At 37.6% G+C, this 25,212-nt stretch overlaps 1 protein-coding gene across 5 annotated transcripts in view; it reads left to right on the top strand.

Annotated features, from left to right (window-relative positions):
- The window catches only part of SUGCT (succinyl-CoA:glutarate-CoA transferase), a 971,520-nt gene that overhangs the window by 7,742 nt on the left and 938,566 nt on the right, over positions 1-25,212 (top strand). For all 5 annotated transcript variants that reach the window (XM_061165661.1, XM_061165659.1, XM_061165660.1 and 2 more), the window contains exons 2-6: positions 3,118-3,169; positions 3,815-3,888; positions 9,170-9,255; positions 9,809-9,859; positions 22,207-22,327. In XM_061165661.1, coding sequence (XP_061021644.1) covers positions 3,118-3,169; positions 3,815-3,888; positions 9,170-9,255; positions 9,809-9,859; positions 22,207-22,327 — 384 coding nt within the window. The remainder of the gene's footprint in view (positions 1-3,117; positions 3,170-3,814; positions 3,889-9,169; positions 9,256-9,808; positions 9,860-22,206; positions 22,328-25,212) is intronic.

The raw sequence follows: 25,212 nt of genomic DNA, 5'->3' as shown, positions 1-25,212 counted from the left end.
AATGGATGCTTTTTTCAACTGTTTTTCACCCTGTAATCAGTCTATTCTGGTCTTTCATAAGGAGGCAAAATATGGATGTAGATATCTTTTTAAAGTATAGATTATTGAGAATAATACTTCCTGTTCCTTAAACTAATCATGAGTCATGTGATTGCTTTCAAATCTAGATTATCTACTTTAATAGGTACTGGGACTGTATATTACATTGGCGATGATAACAACAATTGTTGGTATTTAGTGAGCATTTACTATATGCCAGGAAGTGTACTTTGTGTGTGCCTGTGTGCTAAGTTGGTTCAGTCCTATCTGACTCTTTGCAGCCCCATGGACTGTAGCCTTTCGGGCCCTTCTGTCCATGAGATTCTCCAGGCAAGAATATCAGAAGGTTGCCATGCCCTCCTCCAGGAGATCTTCCTGACCCAGATATCAAACCCAAGTCTCTTATGTCTCCTGCATTGGCAGGCGGGTTCTTTACCACTAACACCACTGGGAAGCCCACATGTAACTTTTCCCTTAATCTTTGCAAACTCTATGATGTAGGTGTTTCAACTGAGGAAATTGAAACAGAGAAATGTTTACCTTGGTCAAGGTCACTAGGATAGTAAATGGTGAAGCAGAGAATTAAATTCATTCTCTAAGTTTTATGCTCTTAACTGTTTAAAACTCATTAATTGAGTGTGACTTAAATATGCTTTAGAAGTCCTTTTTGGTTATATTCACAGATCATAAAAGTAAAATGCTGTTGGCTGATGGCAAATGAATTCATTTAAAAGTTTTTGCATCATTACATAGAATATTACTAATTTATTATGGTTGTGAGTTGACATTGGTAGTGAAATATAGACTTCTCTTTATAGATTTATGATGAGATTTATGAATTGAAGAGATCTCTAAATATATTTCCTGCATAATTTGACATAAAACAGGGGCCCCCAAAGAGATGAGTATAGAAGACTCATATTTCTGGAGTCTTATGGACAATAATTGCTTGTCAGTTCATTCCTAATGATATCAAAATATCTTCTCATATTTAAGATCTTTTTTTATGTTTTACTTTCTATAAAATATCTGTTTCTCTTTCAATTTGTTCTTTATGTTTTCACTTTTTCTTTTTTCCCCCCATGATTTAAGAATTAAGGAAAATTACAGAAATAAATAACTTAGCTAGTGAAAGTGTTCCATAAATTCTTACCCCAAGATTTAGCCAAGAGTAGAACTTTATGAATGCTCCAGTTACCAACATTATTATTAATTATTATTATGTATGTTTACAAACATAGGCTCATATTATACATCCTGTTCTACAGCTTGAATTTTTAAAGTTATTTATTTATTTGGTTGTGGCACTGGGAGTCTCTAGTTGTGGCATAGTTGCTTCACAGCATGTGGGATCTTAGTTCCCTGATCAGGAATTGAACCTGGTTCCCCTGCATTGCAAGGTGAATTCTTAACCAGTGGACCACCAGGGAAGTCCCTGATTTATTTTTTAACTTAGGAATATATCTTGGTCGACTTTATATGTCAGGGTATGTAGATCTGTCTCATTTTTTTCTTAACATTGGCATGGTACTTTGTTATATGGATGTGCCAGTGCTTATTTAATATTTCACATGTTGGTGGATTTTTGCATTGTTTTGAATATTTTGCTTCAGTATTAAAAAAAACAGTGAGACCATTCACAATAGAAGATATATGAATGGCCTATTGTTACATGAAAAGATTTTGAATAGCATTAATCATCAAAGGAATGCAAATTAAAGCCTCAGAGAAACATCATATACCCATTAGAATGGTTACCATTAAAAAGATTAACAAGGGACTTCTGTGGTAGTCCAGTGATTAAGAATCAGGTCCCAATGCAAGGGACCCAGGTTTGATTCCTGGTCAGGGAACTAGATCCTGCATGCTGCAAGGAAGATTGAAGAGCCCACGTGCTGCAACTGAGACTCAGTGCAGCCGAGTAAATAAATGTAAAAAAGATTAACAATACTTAGTGTTTCGAGGATGTGGAGCTTCTAGAACTCACACATACTATTGTACAGTCACTTTGGAAATCTGTTTGGCAGTTTCTTAGAAAGTTAAGCATAACCTTACCCTATCACTCAGCCATTCCACTAGGTATTTACTCAAGAGAAATGAAAACATGTCCAACAAAGACTTGTACATGAATGTTCATAGCAGCTTGATCCACTGGAACCTAAAACTGGAGCCTGCTCAGTAGGTTAGAAAGGATAAAGAAAAATGTATATGCATAGAACAGGATATTACCTATAAAAATTCAACAACATGGATGAGTCTCAGTATCATTATGCTGAATGGAAGAAGCCAGACAAAAAAGGGTACATGCTGTATTGTTTTAGTTAGATAAGATTTTAGAAAATGCAGATTAAACTATACTGACAGAAAGCAGATCAGTGGTTGCCTGAGGTTGGGAATGGAGGGAAGGGTAGTCTGCAAAGGGCAGGTGGAGACTTGCAGGTGATGGAAAGTTCTATTTGTGAGTTTGGAAAGTGTGTAATGACATGTATCCATCATTATGGTATCATACAGTGTATTTTCAGTGTCCTAAAAGTCCTCTGTGCTCAGTCTCTGCAACCCTCTCTCCTCCAACTTTTCATTTTTCATTAGACAAACTATTTTACATGTAGCTTTGGACTTTATTAAATGGGGAATAATCTGGTGTTAGAGGCTTTAAAATTTTTACTGATTGATAAATTGGATTAGTCAAGGGTTCTGTGTTATACACAGTTCCCTTTAGTAATCTGAAGGAAAATTTATTTATTTGGTAGTAATAGACTTTCAGAATATGAAGAATTCTGCATTCAGTTCAGTTCAGTCGCTCAGTCGTGTCTGACTCAACCCCATGAGCTGCAGCACGCCAGGCCCCCCTGTCCAACGCCAACTCCCGGAGTTTACCCAAACTCATGTCCATTGAGTCGGTGATGCCATCCAACCATCTCATCCTCTGTCATCCCCTTCTTCTCCTGCCCTCAATCTTTCCCAGCATCAGGGTTTTTTCAAATGAGTCAGCTCTTCGCATCAGGTGGCCAAATTATGCATTATTCCTTCCTAAAATTAGTAATCAATTATCTTCAAGTATTTTCTCTGTTTTGCCAGATACTGACAATGTGAAGCCATTGGAGGGTGTAAAGATTCTGGATCTAACGAGGTGTGTATTGGTTTATCTATGTTTTGGTGATTGAGTTTTCCCCTTCTCTAAAAAAGCATTTGTTTTTTGGATTATAAGAGGGTGCTTGTAAGCTTATCATTGAAATTTTAGAAAGACAAATCAAGGAAATTGCCTATAATTTCATTATTCTAAGGACAATTCATATAATATTTATACATTTCTTTCTAATCTGCGTATCTATGTATACTTTAAAAAAATGAAACCGTATTGAAACTATAGGTTTATTCACATTTTAAGCATGTGTTATATTTTGGCTCTTTTTCCCATGTCATTCAAAATTCAACAAAGATATACGATAATATTTTATTATATAGTTGTCACATAATTACTTAATCATCCCCCATTGTTTTTCTACTATAAACTAGACTCCCTTGTACATAAATCTTGGCCTTAGAAAATCTTCCAATTTCTTTTTTAGGGTAGAATTATGGAAGTAGAATTACTGCATCAAAGGGAATATACTTTTTAAAGCTCTTGATACATATGGCCAAATCACTTTTATAATAGTTTTAATTCTTACTAACATTATATGAGCTTGTCTGTGTTGATGGACCACTAAGAAACAAATAAATATAAAAATCTTAAAGATGGTAATGAATTTATTTATCACTGTTAACATTGTAGAGTACTGGCGGGACCTTTTGCTACTATGAATTTAGGAGATCTTGGAGCAGAAGTTATAAAAGTGGAAAGACCAGGTAAAACTACTGTTCTCTTTAAAACATAGAAACAAGCTAATAGATATTTTTAATGGATCTTTAAATATCCATGTACCTGTATGTGGGATGAGGAAAGAATTGAAATGAAATGATTACTTTTCTTCTCCATTCTTTATTTTCCTCTGAACCTATACTAAAGTTAGATCTCTTTCTACTCTTTACATGCCAAGGGTTGAGGCCTAAGCCAGTTTCTGGAAGCCTCTGGTAGAAACACCAGGGCTTCCCTGCTGGCTCAGATGGTTAAGAATCCACTTGCAATGTGGGAGACCTGGGTTCAATCCCTGGGTTGGAAAGATCCCCAGGAGGAGGGCATGGCAACCCACTCCAGTGTTCCTGCCTGGAGAATCCCCATGGACAGAGGAGCTTGGTGGGTTACAGTCCACGGGGTCCCAAAGAGTTGGACACAAATGAGCGGCTAAGCACACTGGTAGGAACTGACATGAGTGTGATAACCGCGATGTTAATGACGTTTGGTGCCGGCACAGTTCTAAGCACTTTGCCTATATTAATTTATTCAATCTTTACAAAAACCTGTCACCTGTTATTATTCCTAGATTATAAATAAGAACACAGAGACCTAGAGAGATCAAGGGATTTGTCCACAGTCACACAGCTAGTAAGGAATATTGGGACATTCATCTCTGATCCTGGTCCTCCTGAGCCCCACACAAGAATTGCTGCTGAGACTGAGGTTAGAGTGGACCTGGCCACTTTCCCTCACTGTGGGATGAAGGGGAGCCAGGGCCCAGGGGAAGGGAAGAGGGGAGAAATAGGTTGTAGAAGAAGGAGGAAGGAAAGGAATCAAAGTCCTTCCAAAAGGAACCCAAAAACCCCAGCCTAAGTCATTCTTTTCTATTTCTAATAAAAGAAACATTTTCCCATTTCATACTTTTAAATATTTTGAGGGAAAAACACTGGAGCTAAGATGAATTCTTTGCTTTTATGTTTTTCATCTGACAACTTTCCTTTCTTCTCTTCCCTTTGTCCACCAAATAAACCTAGACTGGGTGCATAATTCTCACTCTTATTTGGTGCCTTCTCAACTCTTGGATGTTTAATTCATGTTACTGTTGATGAAGCTACTTAGAGAAGTGTCATATTACGTTCCTATTCTCTCTAATAAGCACTTAAACCAGGAGTCCACGTTCTCTGCATCGTCTCATTAACAGCTTGTTTATGAAAGTTTCAAACCTTGTTTGGAAGGTTTCAAAAATCAGCGTTCTTTTTTGTCCTTCAAGATCTGATGCTGGGACTTCCCTGGTGGTCTGATAGTCAGGATTCTGTGCTTCTACTGCAGGAGGCACTGGTTTGATCCCTGGTCCAGGAACTAAGATTCCACATCCTATATGCCATGTACCATGGCAAAAAAAAAAAAAATTCTGATGCTTATGGATCTGGAACAGAATTCCCAAATCAATGAAAATGGTCCAGCCTTCTTGAATAGTGTGCATGTTTCTATCAGACCCATAAGAGACTAGATTACAATTACATCAACATATGAATTCACCATAAGTGTTTAAACACTATAAAGTTGAATACCTGATCTGGAAGATTCAACTTTCTGCTAAATCTTCTTAGGAGGCCCAAGCAGTTAGCAGAAGATTCTCTGACCAGCATGAGGGATATTATATATTTTATATTACATTTTTCTGACCCTGTCTTTGTCAGGCTCCAGGTGATAGAAGAGCCTGGTGAATCCTGCTTTCCAGAGATAGTGCTTCATTTATCCAGTCCATGATATTTACTGCTTTTGGTCATTGCTGGATACACGCTGAATAATGTTCACTTTCTAGCTGAACGTGTTTTTTTCTTTCTTTGTTTAACAGTTACCACAAAACTTCTAATTACCACCTTGCTGTCCAGTTTCAATGCCACACATTTTCTAATTTCAACCATGGGGTCGTCCATTTACAGGCAGAATAGTCAATCTAATTCCTCTTGCTAGTTCCCTTGGTCTCTAGGTTAAATATTTGTACAGTTGGCCCTGTGTGTCTGGTTGGTTGAGTCTGTGGACTTGTGAACTTTAATGATCTGTGGTTGGTAGAATTGGTGGTGCTGTACCTGTGGTTATAGAGAACCAGTTGTAGGACTTGAGCATCTGCCAATTTTGGAGTCCTGGTTGGTGCTGGAACCCTTGAGGATAATGAAGGAATGACTGCATCTTTATTAATTTTAGAAATCACTCTTCCCTATTTGCTTAGACCTGTTTCTCCATGTTATTTTTTCCCTTTCCACCCTGGGGGACCCTTTCCTTATGTAGAACTTTATTAAGTCCCATAGCTATACACTAGGCATCAAACTTTTTTCCTAGCAGGGTTTTTTGCTCTTTTCCTAACTAATTTCTCTCTTTCCTTTAACCCTTCTGCTCAGTACATTTTAATGTTCATATATTTTGTTTTTTTTCTGAGATAATTATTCAACAGATATGAGGAAAAGTGATTTGGCAGTATTTTCAAATTTTAGTGGAGAGCTAGTCTTTTTTAGTGTCCACTTCTCCAGTTCTTAAATTAAATTTGGTTGGTGGCTCAGATAGTAAAGAATCTGCCTGCGGTACAGGAGATCCGGGTTCGATCCCTGGGTGGGGAAGATCCCCTGGATGAGGGAATGGCTGTACATGCCAGTGTTCTTGCTGGAGAATTCCATGGACAGAGGAGCCAGGCAGGCTACAGTCCGTGGGGTCACAAAGAGTCGGACACCACTGAGCAACTAGCGCTTTCACACTTCCACTTTCTCAGTTCTTGAATTAAATTCGGTTGTAGTTTTCTGACTTGGGACTTAGATCATTCTTACTTGAGTAATCAAAGAACATATCAAGCTTAAGTATATTTTTTTCTTCTTTTTTTCGAGTTTGTTGGTGAGTGTAAACTGTATGCTGACAGGGCCAGGGAGGTAACCTAAATGAATGAAGTGGTCTGGGCATCAAATGATGCTGCTGTTACTTCAAAGTTGTCCCCAGGAGGCGGGGATATGAGGACAGGGATGCTGGTCTTTATTTACTGCTGTGTCTGCTCTGCAGAGAGTGGTGCTTATGACCTAGTAGGCACCCAGTAAATCTTTGCTGAATGAATGAATATTTTGAAATATCATTTAAAAAAAAGAAGTCTGAATTTTTATCTACTGCTTCTGGATTTTGAAATCATGGCAGATGGTTAAAAACTTTAAATAGTGTGTGGGTCAAATAAAACATGTTTCTCAAATTGCTAGTTTTACAAGCTTGTGACCTTTAACCTTTGATGTGCCATTAGCACTCCCTTTCTGCTTCTCTTAAACGCTGGTTTATGTACTAGGGATTAGATACTAGGGATGGGCTTCCCTGGTGTCTCAATGGTAAAGAGTCTACCTGTAATGCAGGAGATGTGGGTTTGATCCCTGGGTTGGGAAGATCTCCTGGAGAAGGAAATTGTAACCCACTTCAGTATTCTTGCCTGGGAAATCCCATGGATAGAGGAGCCTGGTGGGCTGCAGTCCATGGGGTTGCAAAAGAGTTGGATAAGACTTAGCAACTAAACAACAACAACACACACGAGGCACAGGTCCGGTAGGGAAGCCATGTGGGCGTGCACGCTTGATTGCTTCAGTTGTATTTGACTCTGTGCAACCCCATGGACCATAGACCGCCAGACTCCTCTGTCCATGGGATTGTCCAGACAAAAATACTGGAGTGGGTAGCTATGCCCTCCTACAGGGGATCTTCCTGACGTAGGGATCAAACCTGCATCTCCTCCATTGCAGGCAGGTTTTTTTTTTTACCGATGAACCCCTGGGGAAGCCCCAGGAAAGCCATGTGGGCCTCCAATTTAGATTTCTGACATTATCTCCACCCGAGAGATGAATGTGATCAGGGATGAATGCGATCATTTAAAATAAGCTAATTTTAACCTTATCTTGATGTTGCTTCCTTAAAAAAAATTTTTTTTTTTTTTTAATGTATTGAGACCTTCAGAAAAATAGAAGTGGCTGGACTGTCTCCTGACTCTGGGAGGTCCTGGCTGGTCTTGGAGATTCATATTCACACATACATTTTCCATGAAGACTCTAACTGGTCTATTACTGGGAGGTTGTTTTTGTGGACTGTTGCACTTTTCTTTTTCCCTGATGTTTTGAACATGTGTTCAATTTGATACTTGGCATTTATTGCTTTGTGTTGCTTCCGGTTTATCCCTATTAGAGCTAATGCTTCTTTTGTCCCCTTGTTCTCTTCCCTTCTCTTGTGAGGTTTTTTTCTTTTTGTTTTTCTTTTTAAATCAAGGAGTCTATTGTTTAGCTTCTGTTTTGTTTTCTAAAAGGTTGTGTCTGTTTTTCTTTATCAGTTTCAGTGGGTAAAGTTTAATGACCTAATAAATTAACTATGTCATTTAAATGAGATTAGAATTTAAACTTTAACTCATACTTGCAAATTATCTCTTATTGGAGGGGCTAGTAATACTTAGGTAGTGTTTAGTTTCTAATATCTATATTTAATTGAACTTATAAAATTTTTAATTTGTTATACTAATTTGTGCCTATTAATTGTTAATTCACCTTCTGTGTTCCATCTACATTGTTTGCTTTTTGTGCAAAGAAAAATTTTTTCTGTAACTCTGTAGTGTTGTCTTTGAATCAAACACAAGTACTTTTCAGGTCATTTGAAGTAGATGTCTCAAAGAAAATACCCTATTTTTGATGGTTTTAAACATTTTACTTTGAAGCAAGACCTTGATGATTAAAATTTTATTCTAAGCTAGTATTTTAAATTATTTGCATTTGCTACACAGTTGCTCATTTTGCTTTTTCTGGTTTATACTGCAGGATTAAAAAAATAGATTTATTTATTTATCATTATTGTATACCTAGCCTCAAATACCAGTTTATAAAGACTTACTTGTCATTTTTCTGATTTAAATTATATATAACAAAAATCCTTTCCAGACCTGACACTTTGTTTGCACATTTAGTGCCAAAAACACTGAAAGAGCTGACTTGTTTGTTGAATTGGGAGAGTAATTTTTTCCCTTCAAACTGGCATTTGGATATTCTGTTCTGGATTTTTACTTTCAGATTGGATTTTAGTGAAAGAAGATATGGGGGGATTTAGTGATTTACATGAACAGGCAAAGAATTTGGGTAGTTCTAACAAGCTCCCATGGCTCCTTTAGGTTGCTAATTCCACTGAACTAAGCTGATCTTCCTAGTCATCTCTGAACTTATGAATGAGTAAATTTGTTGGCTTGAACTATCTCTTGATGTTGCAAGGTTAAATAGCTCATACTGTTATTTTCAGGAGCTGGTGATGATACACGAACTTGGGGTCCACCTTTTGTGGGGACAGAAAGTACTTATTTTCTCAGTGTTAACCGAAATAAAAAAGTAAGAATATTACCCTCTTTTTGCTTTCTTTCTATAATCCTCTTGTAGTAACAAAACTTTTGATAGCATTGTGGCTTGTTTATTTCTACCCTTTTTTTGTAGATATAAGTAATATTTTCAAGAAGTGACATTTTATTCTATTCATTTGCCAGTTACAAAATAGAAACAATAGACTTTTTTATTTTCCTTTTCTACTAACTTAAAACATATTGTGAGAATTTATAATGATTTTGAATGGAAATAATTTTATTAAGGAGAGAAATCACTTGATTCTTTTATGTTTGTTATTCTTTTGGAGATTGCTTATTGTCTACATTTGGGATCATTATTTGAAATTATTTTACTGTAATCCTTGCTATCATTTTGACATATCCAAATTGCAAATAAAATCAGTAAAAATGATTTAAATGTTTCTTTCTAAGGAAAATGCATTTACTTTAAGAGGAGAATCGATGATATGAATGGCTCTCTTAGTGAACTGTCAGTAATTTTTCTTTCTCATAAAGAAAACTCTTTATGATATTATTTTAATATGCTTATTTTTAATTTTTAGAGTATAGCTGTTAATATCAAGGATCCAAAAGGGGTGAAAATCGTCAAAGAGGTACAGTATGCTCTGTAGAAGGCATCTTACCCCCTGGGTTGTAATTAGGGATTTGAATATCAGAGTAAAAGTGTTTAAAACATGATTTTGTTGGCAGTCTGAAATTTTGCTATAGATGTCTTTGAAGAGTTTGTTGTTGTTCAGTCACTCAATCAGGTTGGACTCTTTGCGAACTTGTGGACAGCAGCATGCCAGGCTTACCTGTCCTTCATCTCCCGGAACTTGCTCAAACTCATATACATTGAGTCGGTGATGCCATCCAACCATCTCATCCTCTGTTGTCCTCTTCTCCTCCTGCCTTCTATTTTTCCCAGCATCAGGGTCATTTCTAACTAGTTGGCTCTTCACATCAGGTGGCCAAAGTATTGAAGTTTCAGCTTCAGCATCAGTCCTTCCAATGAATATTCAGGACTGATTTCCTTTAGGATTGATTGGTTTGATCTCCTTGCAGTCCAAGAGCTTAACTGCTTTTATAGTAAGTATAACTTGCTTTATAATTTCTGGTATATTGTGTATGACATTTTTCCATGGTGTCAGAGTGTTTAGTTATGGTACTATTGTTTATTGACTGAGTGCCTGCTTTGCATCAGATCTTAGGCCTGGGCACTTTGCTAATATTCTTAAATCTTCAGAATTTGCTTTGTAAATGACATATTACACCCTCATTTTCACTTTCATATTTGCCTCATTTTGAGGCAAAATGGGTCTCAAGGGGCTTGAATGATTGTCTAAAGATCACAGAGCTGATAAAGGGAAGAGCTGAAATTTGAAACCTGGGTCTATATCACTGTAGAGCCCAATGTTTTTCTAACATTTATTCAGATGGTTAATGCATCCAGACCTGATCTTGGCATCTTTCCTTGAGGGGACAGGGCAGCACAGTGGTTAGGGGCATACCTTAGTGTTCTCTTCTGGGATTTAAATCCTGCCTTCTTTAATTGCTAGTCATGTGACTTCAACAGGTTACTTAACTTCTCTATGTATCAGTTCCCTTATTTGTAAAATGAGGGCAATAATAATAACTACTTTTTTTAAGTTTTTATTTTATATTTATATGGCTGAGTGAGATGTGGGATCTTAGTTCCCTGACCAGGGATCAAACCTATGACCCATGCAGTGGAAGTGCAGAGTCTTAATCACTGGTTCGCCAGAGAAGTCCAATAATACCCACTTCTTAGGGTTGTTAGAATTGAATGAATATGTGTAAAATGTATAGAAGGGTGCCTGCCATAGTTAACACTCATTAAGCGTTAGCTTTTCATTCTAATCCCAAAGAAAGGCAATGCCAAAGAATGCTCAAACTACCACACAATTGCACTCATCTCACATGCTAGCAAAGTAACACTCAAAATTCTCCAAGCCAGGCTTCAACAGTATGTGAACTGTGAACTTCCAAATGTTCAAGCTAGATTCAGAAAGGCAGAGGAACCAGAGATCAAACTGCCAACATCCATTGGATCATTGAAAAAGCAAGAGAGTTCCAAAAAAACATCTACTTCTGCTTTATTGACTATGCCAAAGCTTTTGACTGTGTGGATCACAACAAACTGTGGAAAATTCTTAAAGAGATGGGATTATCAGATCACCTTACCTGCCTCCCAAGAAATCTGTATGCATGTCAGGAAGCAACAGTTAGAACTGGACATGCAACAGCAAACTGGTTTCAAATCGGGAAAGGAGTGTGTTGAGGCTGTATATTGTCACCCTACTTATTTAACATATATGCAGAGTACATCAGGAGAAATGCTGGGCTGAGTGATGCACAAACTGGAATCAAGATTGCTGGGAGAAATATCAATAACCTCAGATATGTAGATGACACCACCCTTATGGTAGAAAGCACAGAACTATAGAGTCTTCTGATGAAAGTGAAAGAGGAGGGTGAAAAAGTTGACTTAAAACTCAGCATTCAGAAAACTAAGATCATGGCATCTTGTCCTATCACTTCATGACAAATAGATGGGGAAACAATGGAAACAGTCACAGTCTTTATTTTTTGCAGATGGTGATTGCAGCCATGAAATTAAAAGACACTTACTCCTTGGAAGAAAAGTTATGACCAACCTAGGCAGTATATTGAAAAGCAAAGACATTACTTTGCCAACAAAGGTCTGTCTAGTCAAAGCTATGGTGTTTTGAGTAGTCATGTATGGATGTGAGAGTTGGACTATAAAGAAAGCTGAGAGCAGAAGAATTGATGCTTTTGAACTGTGGTGTTGGAGAAGACTCTTGAGAGTCCCTTGGACTGCAAGGAGATCCAACCAGTCTGTCCTAAAGGAAATCAGTCCTGAATATTCATTGGAATGACTGATGCTGAACCTGAAACTCCAATACTTTGGCCTCCTTATGTGAAGAGCTGACTCACTGGGAAAGACCCTGTTGCTGGGAAAGAGTGAAGGTGGGAGGAGAAGGGGACGACAGAGGATGAGATGGTTGGATGGCATCACGGACTCAATGGACACGAGTTTGAGTAAACTCTGGGAGTTGGTGATGGATAGGGATGCCTGGTGGGCTGCAGTCCATGGGGTCTCAAAGAGTCAGACACGACTAAGCAACTGAACTGAACTAAACTGAAGCATTAGCTATTATTATTATTCCCAATGCATGTGAAGTTGAATTAATCATATGAAATAAAACTTGTTTGCCATCTTTGTTAAAGCTTGAAATCTAATGTAATGGTTGTTAATCTACCTGATCAGAGAAACAAATCTCCTATTTATTTTCTACCAAAGTATCAACTTTAGCTTAATTGTTCTGATGTTACTTTCCTCATTTTCCTAATTGAAGGATAATGTCTTCTAATTATTAAGATCAGAATCATTGACCATCCACTTTGGTTCTGTTGGATCAATCCAATAAATTTAGAATTTTACTAGATATATGTTGAACCCAAAGCTTGATAATTTTCCTAATCTTACTGCCCTGTTTCCTTCATATTTTCTGAAGTATACCTTAGGTTTGTTTACTTGTTTTTTTTTCTTTTTCACTTGAAATCATGTATGATTTTCTAAATTGTTCTATATTATTGTTGCCCTGCCTTGTTATTCTATGATAGCTACCTTCACCTTGGATCCAACTCCCATGTCTTCATTCTCAGGCCCTTCTTTTTGTCTTTTTGGTAGTTGTCATTGTGATGATGATGATGTGATGATGGTGATGAATCACCAAGGATATTGTTCTTAATTCTTCTTTTTCTGGTTTATGTTTCTCAGTTTCACCTTCAGTGTTCATAGTTCCTGCTCCTTTGCTTCTATTTCAGAATATTTTAATATTTTATTTCTGACAAAATGTGGTCCATTGGAGAAGAGAATGGTGAACCACTTCAGTATTCTTGCCTTGAGAACCCCATGAACAGTATTAAAGACGAAAAGGTCTCACACTGAATGATGAACTCCCCAGGTTGGTAGGTGCCCAATATGCTGCTGGAGAAGAGTGGAGAAATAACTCCAGAAAGAATGAAGAGATGGAGCCAAAGCAAAAACTGCTCAGTTGTGGATGTGACTGGTGATGGAAGTAAAGTCCGATGCTGTAAAGGACCATATTTCATAGGAACCTGGGATGTTAGGTTCATGAATCAAGGTAAATTGAGAAGTGGTCAAAAGGAAATGGCAAGAGTGAACATCAACGTTTAGGAATCAGTGAACTAAAATGGACTGGAATGCGCGAATTTAACTCAGATGACCATTATAACTACTACTGTGGGCAAGAATCCCTTAGAAGAAATGGAGTAGCCCTCATAGTCAACAAAAGAGTCCAAAATACAGTACTTGGGTGCAATCTCAAAAATGACAAAATGATCTCTGTTTTTTCCCAAGGCAAACCATTCAACATCACAGTAACCCAAGTCTACCCCCTAATATTTAATGTTGAAGAAGCTGAAGTTGAACGGTTTATGAAGACCTTCTAAAACTAACACCCAAAGAAGATGTCCTTTTCATTATAGGGAACTGGAATGCAAAAGTAGGAAGTCAAGAGATACCTGGAGTAGCAGGCAGATTTGGTCTTAGAGTACAAGATGAAGCAGGGCAACTGCTAACAGAGTTTTGCCAAAAGAACACACTGGTCATAGCAAACACCCTCTTCCAACAACACAAGAGAAGACTCTACACACGGACATCACCAGATGGTCAATACCGAAATCAGACTGATGATATTCTTTGCAGCCAAAGATGGAGAAGCTCTATACAGTCAGCAAAAACAAGACCAGGAGCTGACTGTGGCTCACTCAGATCATGAACTCCCTATTGCCAAAATCAGACTTAACTTGAGGAAAGTAGGGAAAACCACTAGACCATTCAGGTATGACCTAAATCAAATCCCTTACGATTATATAGTGAAAGTGGCAAATAGATTCAAGGGATTAGATCTGATAGACAAAGTGCCTAATGAACTAAGGACGGAGGTTTGTGACATTGTACAGGAGGCAGTGATCAAGACCATCCCCATGAAAAAGAGATGCAAAAAGGCAAAACAGTTGTCTGAGGAGGCCTTACAAATTGCTGTGAAAAGAAGAGAAGCGAAAGGCAAAGGAGAAAAGGAAAGACATACCCCTTTGAATGCAGAGTTCCAAAGAATAGCAAGGAGAGATAAGAAAGCCTTCCTCAGCAATGAAAGCAAAGAAATAGAGGAAAACAATCGAATGGAAAGACTAGAGATCTCTTCAAGAAAATTAGAGATACCAAGGGAAGATTTCATGCAAAGATGGGCACAATAAAAGATAGAAATGGTATGGACCTAACAGACACTGAAGATGTTAAGAAGAGGTGGCAGGAACACCCAGAATACACAAAAGACCTTCATGACCCAAATAACCATGATAGTATGATCACTCATCTAGAGCCATATATCCTGAAATGTAAAGTGAAGTGGGCCTTAGGAAGCATCACTATGAACAAAGCTAATAGAGGCAGTGGAATTCCAGTTGAGCTATTTCAAATCTGAAAAGATGATGCTGTGAAAGTGCTGCACTCAATATGCTAGCAAATTTGGAAAATTCAACAATGGCCACAGGACTAGAACAGGTCAGTTTTCATTCCAATTCCAAAGAAAGGCAATGCCAAAGAATGCTCAAAATATCACACAATTGCACTCATCTCACACGCTGGCAAAGTAATGCTCAAAATTCTCCAAGCCAGGCTTGAACCATACTTGAACTGTGATATTACAGGTATTCAAGCTGGATTTAGAAAAGGCAGAGAAGTCAGAGATCAGATTGCCAACATCCACTGGATCATCAAAAAAGCAAGAGAGTTCCAGAAAAACATCTACTTCTGTTTTATTGACCATGCCAAAGCCTTTGACGGTGTGGATCACAACAAACTGTGGAAAATTTTTAAAGAGATGGAAGTATCGGATCACCTTACCTGCCTCCCGAGAAATCTGTATGCAGGTCAAGAAGCAACAGTTAGAACTGGACATGCAACAACAAACTGGTTGCAAATTGGGAAAGGAGTCCGTTAAAGCTGTATATCGTCACCCTGCTTATTTAACTTATATTCAGAGTACATCATGCAAAATTGCAGGCTGGATGATGCATAAGCTGGAGTCAAGATTGCCGGGAGAAATATCAACAACCTCAGATACACAGATGACACCACCCTATGGCAGAGAGTGAAGAAGAACTTAAGAGCTTCTTGATGAAAGTGAAAGAGGAGAGTGAAAAAGTTGACTTAAAACTCAACATTTAGAAAACTAAGATCACGGCATCTGGTCTCATCATGTCTTGCCAAATAAATGGGGAAACAGTGGAAACAGTCACAGGCTTTATATTTTTGGGCTCCAAAATCACTGCAGATGGTGACTGCAGCCATGAAATTAAAAGATACTTGCTCCTTGGAAGAAAAGCTATGACCAACCTAGACAGCATATTAAAAAGCAGAGACATTATTTTGCCAACAAAGCTCTGTCTAGTCAAAGCTATGGTGTTTCTAGTAGTCATGTATGGATGTGAGAGTTGGACTATAAAGAAAGCGCCGAAGAATTGATGCTTTTGAACTGAGGTGTTGGAGAAGTCTCTTGAGAGTCCCTTGGACTGCAGGGAGATCAAACCTGTCAATTCTAAAGGAAATCAGTACTGAATATTCATTGGAACGACTGATGCTGAAGCTGAAACTCCAAAACTGTGGGCACCTGATGCGAAGAGCAGACTCATTGGGAAAGATCCTGATGCTGAGAAAGATAGAAGGCAGGAGGGGAAGGGGATGACAGGATGAGATGGTTGGATGGCATCACGGACTCAATGGGCATGAGTTTGAGCAAGCTCCAGGAGTTGGTGAAGGACATGGTAGCCTCGTGTGCTGCAGTCCATGGGGTTGTAAAGAGCTGGACACGACTGAGCAACTGAAGTGACTTACTGACAGAATATTCTGATATTTTATGCTGAATAGTGAAGGTTTCAGATTTGATTTAACAAATGCTTTACCAGTTCATTCAAGTTTTTCATCTAAAGTGTTAGATGTGCTTTTTCCATCTAAAGTGTTAGATGGAATTCATATTTCTTGCTCACAAGACATCAGTGTACATTAGAGTATTTTAGGCCTACCTGTATGATTCTGACCAAAATAAATGAATTTGCTGGGGTGTCTTTCTTCCTCTCTTTGGGTACTGCCTATGTCTTCCACCATACTATGATAGGTTTAAATTGTAACTTTATGGGCAGGGTTTCTCTTCAGATCTGATTGATAATAATGAAGTACATTTCAAGTAATTAAACTTAAATAGATTTTCTGGGGTCTTAACTCTATTGCTTTCAGCTAGTTATACTGTTCATAAGTTATATATCTGTGTTGTGAGTATGAATCATGGTCAGTAGAGCAGTGTCATGGGTCTTATTTTCCCCCAAAATCCTATCAGGAAAAATTCAAATATACAGAAAAATTGCAGGAATAGCATAATGAATTCTTAAAATTTTTTTTCAGTCAGTGAATGACAGCTTTTAGTTTTTTTCTCTCCTCTTTAATCCACATTCCTTTTAAAAAATTATTTTTAATTGGAGGATAATTGAGGAAGAGATGGTTGGAAAGCATCACCAACTCAATGGACATGGACTTGTGCAAACTCTGGGAGATAGTGAGGGACAGGGAGGCCTGGCGTGGTATAGTCCATGGGGTTGCAAAGAGTCAGTTATGTCTTATGGGCTGAACAAACACAACAAACGATTGCTTTATAACGTGTTGGTTTCTGCCATATAGCAACATGGATCAGCTGTAAGTATACATATGTCCCCTCCCTCTCGGTTCTCCCTCCCACCTCCACCCCACCGCTCTAAGTTGTCACAGAGCACCGAGTTGAGTTCCGTGTGTTACAAAGCAGCTTCCCACTAGCTCTCATATGTGAAACATTACCATATGTTTTACATACGGATATATATATGTTTCAGCGCTGCTCTTTCAAGTCATCCCATCCTCTCCTTCTTCTTGTGGACTCTGTGTCCACAAGTCTATTCTCCATCTCTGTCTCTATTCCTGCCCTGCAAATAGGTTCATCAGTACCATTTTTCTAGATTCCATATATATTCATTATGGAATTTTTATTCAGTATTTGTTTTTCTCTTTCTGACGTATTTCACTCTGTATAACAGGCTTTAGGTTCATCTACCTCACTAGAACTGACTCAAATTCATCCCTTTTTATGACTGAGTAATATGCCATTGTATATATGTACCAAACTTATTTATTCATTCATCTGTTGATGGACATCTAGATTGCTTCCAAGTCTTATCTATGTAAATAATGCTGCAGTGAACATTGGGGTACATGTGTCTTTCTCAATTATGATTTTCTCAGGGTATATGCCCAGTAGTGGGATTGCTGGGCCATATGGTAGTTTTATTCCTAGTTTTTTAAAGGAATCTCCATACTGTACCAGGTTACATTTTCACCAACAGTGCGAGAGGGTTCCCTTTTCTCCACATCCTTTCCAGCATTTATTGTTTGTAGCTTTTTTTGGTGATGGCCATTCTGACTGGTGTGAGGTGATACCTCATTGTAGTTTTGATTTGCATTTCAAAGTAAGTAGAAGACATCATGAAACTTTGCCTTTAAATCCTTCAGAAGATATCTTCTGGGGTAGAGCTCAGGGATAGAGCATTTGATTGCAGAATACATCTCGTATGAGTAAGAACATCCTTGGACGTACATTTAAAATTTATTTTATGATTTTTTTTAACAGATAAATGTAGTTAAATTATTATCATTATCCCTCTCTATTCCTTGTCTTGCTCCTCCAATGTGTTCCTAAATTATATCTAATGAAAACAACTCAGAATTAAGTATCTGGTATTTCAATTGATTTTAATTTTTTTGTTTTACTGTGAGTGGAAATATTTTTTTTTTTTCCCCAGAAGAAAAGAAAAAGATGATGGCTTCTCCAACATGCAAAATTGTGCTATTTTTTTTATTGTGGGCAAAATTCTAAAATCGGTTATTAGTTGATTTGTGAACACCTCAGTGAGGAAGAGGTGATCACCAGTAAAACTAGGATTAAGTTGTTTTTCCCTCTCACTTTATTTCATAGTAAATCCTTATATCAGGGAAATGTAATAAATGTTTGGTCTCCACTGAAGCAGTTGACTTGTATAAACCTTGTAGATTGTGTAGAGATCCATAAAACTCAGGGTGATTTCTGATGTGTCTGATTTCAGCATTGCAGTGTTTAGAATTTTAACAAATGCCTTAGCTAATACTTTAGGGAACATACCTGTTGTTGAAATGAGGTCTCTAAAAACAGAGAGAGAAGGAGAATATGTCATATGGCAGATTCACCAGGAGTCAGTATCTAGAAAATAGCCAGTATACATTTATTTAAAAGAAATGTTTATAAAATGGAGAAAAGAATAACTTATGTGCTGTGTACTTTTCCAGGGATATTTTATCATTAAATATCATAATGCACACATATTGAATTCTTGGGTAATAATGAAAGCTACTGGGGGACTTCCCTGGTGGCCCAGTGGCTAAGATTCTGCACTCCCAGTGCAGGGGGCCTGACTTAGGGAACGAGATCCCGCATGCCGCAACTAAGAGTTTGGATGCCACAACTAAAAAAAGCCCACAGGTTGCAACAAAGATAGAAGTTCCCATGTGCTGCAACTAAGATCTGGCACAACCAAATAAATAAATATTTTTTAAAAAGTTACTGGGCATCTTTATCAGTAGAACTCTTTAGCTCCTAAACTCAACTTTTCTGTATTTTTTAAATAACTTTATAGAGTCAGACTGCCTGGTACTCTGAGCACAGCTCTTTTTAGCTTAAAATTGTTTTTTTCTATTTTTTCTATTTTTTTCTATTACATTACACAAGTAATGTCTGTTCATGGGCAAAAATATTACTATTTTAGCATATAATATAAAAATCTATGTCCTTGTATGCTCATTTCTTCCGATAAACATAGTAATATGTATATTGTTTTTTTAAAATGTTTTTTGTTTACTTTATCCATTCTGAATACTTTTCTATTAGCATAGCTTATTCATTACATTTATTTTCTTGTCTTACTGAAAGTTGATCAAATCAAATTGAAAGTTGATGAATCATCTGAATGCACCAAATTCAGATGAATTTGTGATTCATCTGACTATTTTATGTGATTTGAAGTATAATTTATGATCCTACAGAAATCTAAAAATACAAATACCCTACAAAAATTTAAATCTAAAAATGAAAATACCTTACAAAAATAATTTTCATTGTGGTATAACATATATAATGTAAAAATGTTGTTTAACCATTTGTACCACAGAATTCAGTAGCACTAGTTACACTCATAATGTAGTGCAACTGTCACTTCTGTGTATTTCCCATATGTTTCATTACCCCAAGCAAACTCTGTATCCATTAAACAATAATTCTTCACTTCCCTCTCCCTCAGCTTCTGATAACCTCTAATTTATTTTCTGTCTTTATGTACTTGCCTATTTTAGATATTTCTTGTAAGTGAAGTCATTCAATATGTGTACTTTTGTGTCTGGTTAATTTTACTTAGCATTATGTTTTCAAGTTTCATCCATGTTGTAGCATGTATTAGAAGTTTGTTCCTCTGTATGACTGAAGAGTATTCTACTTTATGGATGGGTGCATTTGTCTATTGATGAATACTTAGGTTGTTCCCACCTTTTGGCTATTGTGAATAATGCTGCTATGAACATTTGGATATAAGTACCTGTTCAAGTCCCTGCTTTCAATTATTTGTGGTATTTACCTAGAAATGGCATCTTTAGGTCATATGGCAATTCAATGTTTAGCTTTTTGAGGAACACACAGTTTTTAAAATTAAAAATAATTTATCAAATGCATTTGCATAAGGTACTGTACTATACTGTTAATATGTACCATTCAAGTTATGCAGCCAGGAGATGACTGGTATAGAAGCCTAGGTGTATTTGATGTCATTTGTTTTCTTTAGTGCCCATAGGAGTGCTTTGTAAGTAGTAGACAGAAATTCAGAAAAGTACGTGGAACAAATTGCAGTGTAACTGTAGCCTTGTGTTTTATTTATACTAACACCCACTCTCCCTCCATATTTCCCAAGCAATACTTGGTAGAATTGTTAGAATCATTAACAGTAAATAAACACATCTCAACTTGGGCTCTCCCTGGATTATATTGCCCATGTGAGAAGCATCTCAAAAGTTAATTGGCACCTGAAATTTGGAAAGGATGTCTATATGGCTTGAGATTTGGAGTGCATACCTGAAATCTATTCTTCTCTGTCCTGTATCTTAATGTATTTATCATTCCTTTTCTGACAGGTGGTCACCTGCGTCTCCAGTACCTCTGTTTCAGGAGCTCTGGAGGATGACAGCTTATTTCCTTGCGATGCCTCTTAAGATCCCCTCTCCCTAAGTTTTGTTAAGTCAAAGAGTTCCATGTATCCACTCCAGATTTGTTGACAGCATAACAAATAGGCACATAGTTTATTTATATTTCCATCTAAAGTTTATGTAAATTCAATTATTTTCCACCCAGAGCAGAGGTTGGCAGACTATGGACCAAGTCCAATTTGTTTTTGCATAGCCCATGGACTAAGCATGAATTTTACATTGTTAAAGATCATTAAAGAAAAATAAAAATGTGACAGGGAATGTATGTGGTCTGGAAAGGCTAAAGTATTTGTTGTTTGACATTTTGTGGAAAAAAGTTTGTCTATCCCTGGCCCAGACTTATTCTATTTCATTAGCTTGTGTGTGTGAGAATGTATCTATGTTAACATGGCAATTAAAAAATTGTTGAATAGTTATTAGTCACTTGGATATGGTTAAGAATTATGTCATGAATTTTTCTTTATGACCTCATATAATTTTTGTGATATTTTCAGAAAATACATAGTCTCAATCGAGAGTTTGAAAAGAAGTTTAAGATTGAGGTTTCAATGGTTTGTTCTCTATTTCTTATAGTAGTAATCTGGGAATCAAAATTGGGGTCTTGTTTTTGACAGTTACTGATTTACTGAGTTATAGCTTAGCATTCTTTTTTTTAGTCGTTCATTAAATGCATTTAAAACTCTTTGGAAAGGAAGCATCTGGAAAGTGTGAAAGCAATTGACAAGAGTTTACAAGTATTAAGTGCCAATATGTACATGTTGTAATGAGGAGTATTACATGATAAGGATAGGGTTGTAAAGATGTGTTTAGTTTTAAAGGGGTTAAAAGATATTTTTCATGTATTTTATGTCCTTATAGTCTAATTTTTTAAATTTCTGAGAATATACTTGGATAGACCACACAGCCTAGATATTTCTTACATATTAATATTTCTTACATATTAATTTCTTACATATTAATGTAAGCAGAATCCACTTAACACTATGGTATTAACTGAACATTTTAATAGCCATTGTTTAATTGACAGTCCTGGTATTCATCCGTCCTGGGTGTTCCTTGGAAGGACTGATGCTGAAGCTGAAACCCCAGTACTTTGGCCACCTCATGCGAAGAGTTGACTCATTGGAAAAGACCCTAATTCTGGGAAGGATTGGGGGCAGGAGGAGAAGGGGACGACAGAGGATGAGATGGCTGGATGGCATCACCGACTCGATGGACATGGGTTTGGGTAGACTCTGGGAGCTGGTGATGGACAGGGAGGCCTGGTGTGCTGGCGGTTCATGGGGTCGCAAAGAGTCGGATACAACTGAGCGACTGAACTGAACTGAATTGGCAGTCACACCTCAAGTAGTTGATTAGAGCCTTCACGTCTATCTAATTACACCTTGTAATTCTACTTTTCCTGTGATTTTTCAGAGCTTTTAGAAAGTGAGGATAATTGTGTTTACTGAAATCAGAATTCATGTGGGGATTCGTTGAAAGTTAGAGAGTCCCTTAAGTCTGACTTGTCTTCATCTCTTCCTTCAGCTTGCGGCCGTTTGCGATGTATTTGTAGAGAACTACGTCCCTGGCAAACTGTCTGCGATGGGGCTGGGCTATGAAGATATCGACAAGATTGCACCTCACATGGTCTACTGTTCCATCACAGGTATTTCAGCCCCACGCCCTTGTCTGTGAGTAGGTTTTCTAGGTTCTGCGTCTCTGTACGCAAGAAACCTCTCACTAGCACTGGTTTTCTCAAAGTGGTTCTGCTCGCCTTCCCTGCCAAGCCATTTTAGGTTGTTGAAAATTAAACATTAAAGAACATTAATGTAAATGAAGATTTTTCATACATTCATTGGCTGTTTGTATTTCTTCTGTGGATTTGTCTGCCTGTGAAAGTGGAAGTGTTAGTTGCTCAGTTGTGTCCGACTCTTTGCAACCCCATGGACAACCCACCAGGCTTCTCTGCCCATGGGGTTTTCTAAGCAAGAATACTGGAGTGGGTTGCCATTCCCTTCTCCAGGGAATCTTCCAGGCCCAGGGATTGAACCCTGGCTCTTCTACATTGCAGGCAGATTCTTTACCGGAAATTTTTCTATAAAAATTTGGCAAATACCAACAGAGTACTATTATTAACTCATATGTAGAATTACAGGTGAAATATTCATTGGCTCTAAGATAACATAGGAACTCAACATATCACTTCAATATATTCAAAGGTAGTAAGCCAAGTAAAGGAAAAGAGTGCTATAAAGTATTCTAGGTTGTTCAGCCCTTGGTGGTGAACTGTGTGTGTGTGTTTATGTCTTTAGGCTAAAGGGAAAAGAGTTGTATTAGGTATCTTTACATAGTTTATAAGGACTTGACTATTAATTAGGGATACAGTATTAAAAATTATTCTTAAAATAGAAAGTTCAGTAATAGCATTTATGAGAATAATCGATAATATTTTCAGCTTTTATTAATTCATCCACCAAATATAATATTTACTGCAAGTCTATGATCTGCCAGGCAGTATTCTAAGGTTCTGAGATACAGCAGTGAGTAACACATATTCATGCTCTGCAGCAGATTTACATTCTAGGTTAGGGAGATAATAAATAATTAAACAGACTTTTGTGTTTTGTTTTTTTGTAGTTGAGTCTAGGGACAAATAGGACAAGGGAAATGAGGGGAGGATAGTCTGTTTTATACTGGGAGGTGAGACAAGGCTTCACTGATATTGGGAACATTTAAGCAGAGACTTGAATGAAATAAAGGAGTGAGTCATATAGGTGTTGGCAGTGAGGGTTTCAGGCAAAGGGACCAACAAGTGCAAAGGACCTTAGGTGAGACTGCACTGGGCACATTTGAGGGCCTGCAAGGATGGCTGAAAGAGAGTAAATGAAGGGAAATGTAATAGGAAGAAAATCAGAGAGATGATGGCTAGTAAAGACTTGTGGACTGCTCTTAAAGAATTAGGCTTTTACTTCAATTAAGTTTGTCAGATAATAGAGAGTTTTAAGCAGAGGAGTTGGTACAGTCTGATGTATTTTTAAAAGGATCACCCTAGCTACTATGTTGAGAATAGATTGTGGAGTGCAGGGTAGAAGTGGAAGAACAGTTAGGAAACTGTTGAAATAGTCCAGACTAAAGATGATGGGAATTTGAATTAGGAATTAGGGTGATAGCAATCTAGTTGAAAAGTAATAGAATTCTGAAGGTTTTTGAGAAAAGTAGATAAGGTTCTCAGATGTATGGGGTGTATCAGAGAAAGACTGGAGTTAAGGATGACTCTAAGGTTTTGGCCTGAGCAATCAGGAAATTGCTGTTTACAGAGTTGAGTGAGACTGTGGAAAGATGTTTTGGTGGGGAGAATGTCAAGAGTTTGGATTTGGAATGTCAATAGTCTAGCTTGAGATCGCTATAGATATCTAAGAGGAGATGTAGAGTAATTGCTTGGATCTAATTGTCAGGAGATGTAAAATTTTATAGTTATGAACAAATACATGGTATTTGAAACCTGTGTTTGATCATTTATAGAGTGAGTGTAGACAGGAAAAGGAGAGTGTGAGTGTCTGAGCCTGATGCATTCCAAGTAGTAGATGTTTAGGAGATAATGATGAAACAGTGAAGGAGGTTGTAAAGGAATTTTCAATGAGGTAGGAGGAGAACCTCCAGAGGTGAAGGGAGGAAAGCATTTATTTTCATAGATGGTTTAGGCAGAAAAGCATAAAGCATAAAGAATATATGAACCTGAATTACTTGCATCTTCTAAATTCACCATGCTCGCCCTCACGGCAAAGCCTTTACACAAGATGTTCACATTGCTTGAAACCCTGATCCTCTGCCACACCCAGTGACTCTTTGCCCTTTAGATCTCACCTTGGATGTCACTGCTTCTGTGCAGACATTTTTTCTTGTTGGTTGGGTTGACTGTTGTTGATCATATTTTGTATTTCCCACTTTACTTGTCTGTCTCATCCACTATCCTGCAGGCTTTTGTTCTTTTCTTTTATTAAAAAAAGTATTTATTTATTTGACTACACCAGGTCTCAGTTGTGGCTTGCAGGATCTTCGATCTCTGTTGCGGCATGCAGGATCATAGCTGCAATATGTGGGGTCTAGTTCCATGACCAGAGATCCAGCCCCGGCCCCCTGTACTGGGAGTGCAGAGTCTTAGCCATTGGACCATCAGGGACGTCCCTGTAGGCTCTTGTTCTATTCCCAGTTCCACACACAGCGCAGAGCACGTGGTAGGGAGTTTCTTAAATCAATGAATGAGTAATCGGAACTTAACTGAAGAGTTTTTAATAGTTGCAATTTTATTAGAGTACCACTTTTCAGAGATAAGGGTAAGTGGTAAATGTTATGTTTACATTTTCCAAAGATGCTTTCAGAGGATAGCCTGGGCTTAGGGCATTGTTGGCCTAGTCTGTTATTTCTTATATAGTTTGTCCATAGCGCTATATAATGATCATTAATTTAAAGTACCTAAAGAATATAACCCCGGAGGAGGAAATGGCAACCCGCTCCAGTATTCTTGCCTGGAAGTTCTCATGGACAGAGGAG

Source organism: Dama dama, chromosome 18 (genome assembly GCF_033118175.1).
Source record: "Dama dama isolate Ldn47 chromosome 18, ASM3311817v1, whole genome shotgun sequence".
NCBI classification, from domain to species: Eukaryota; Metazoa; Chordata; class Mammalia; order Artiodactyla; family Cervidae; genus Dama; species Dama dama.
The sequence above is the reverse complement of the archived record's forward strand: the minus strand, read 5'-3'. Positions and strand labels throughout refer to the sequence as shown.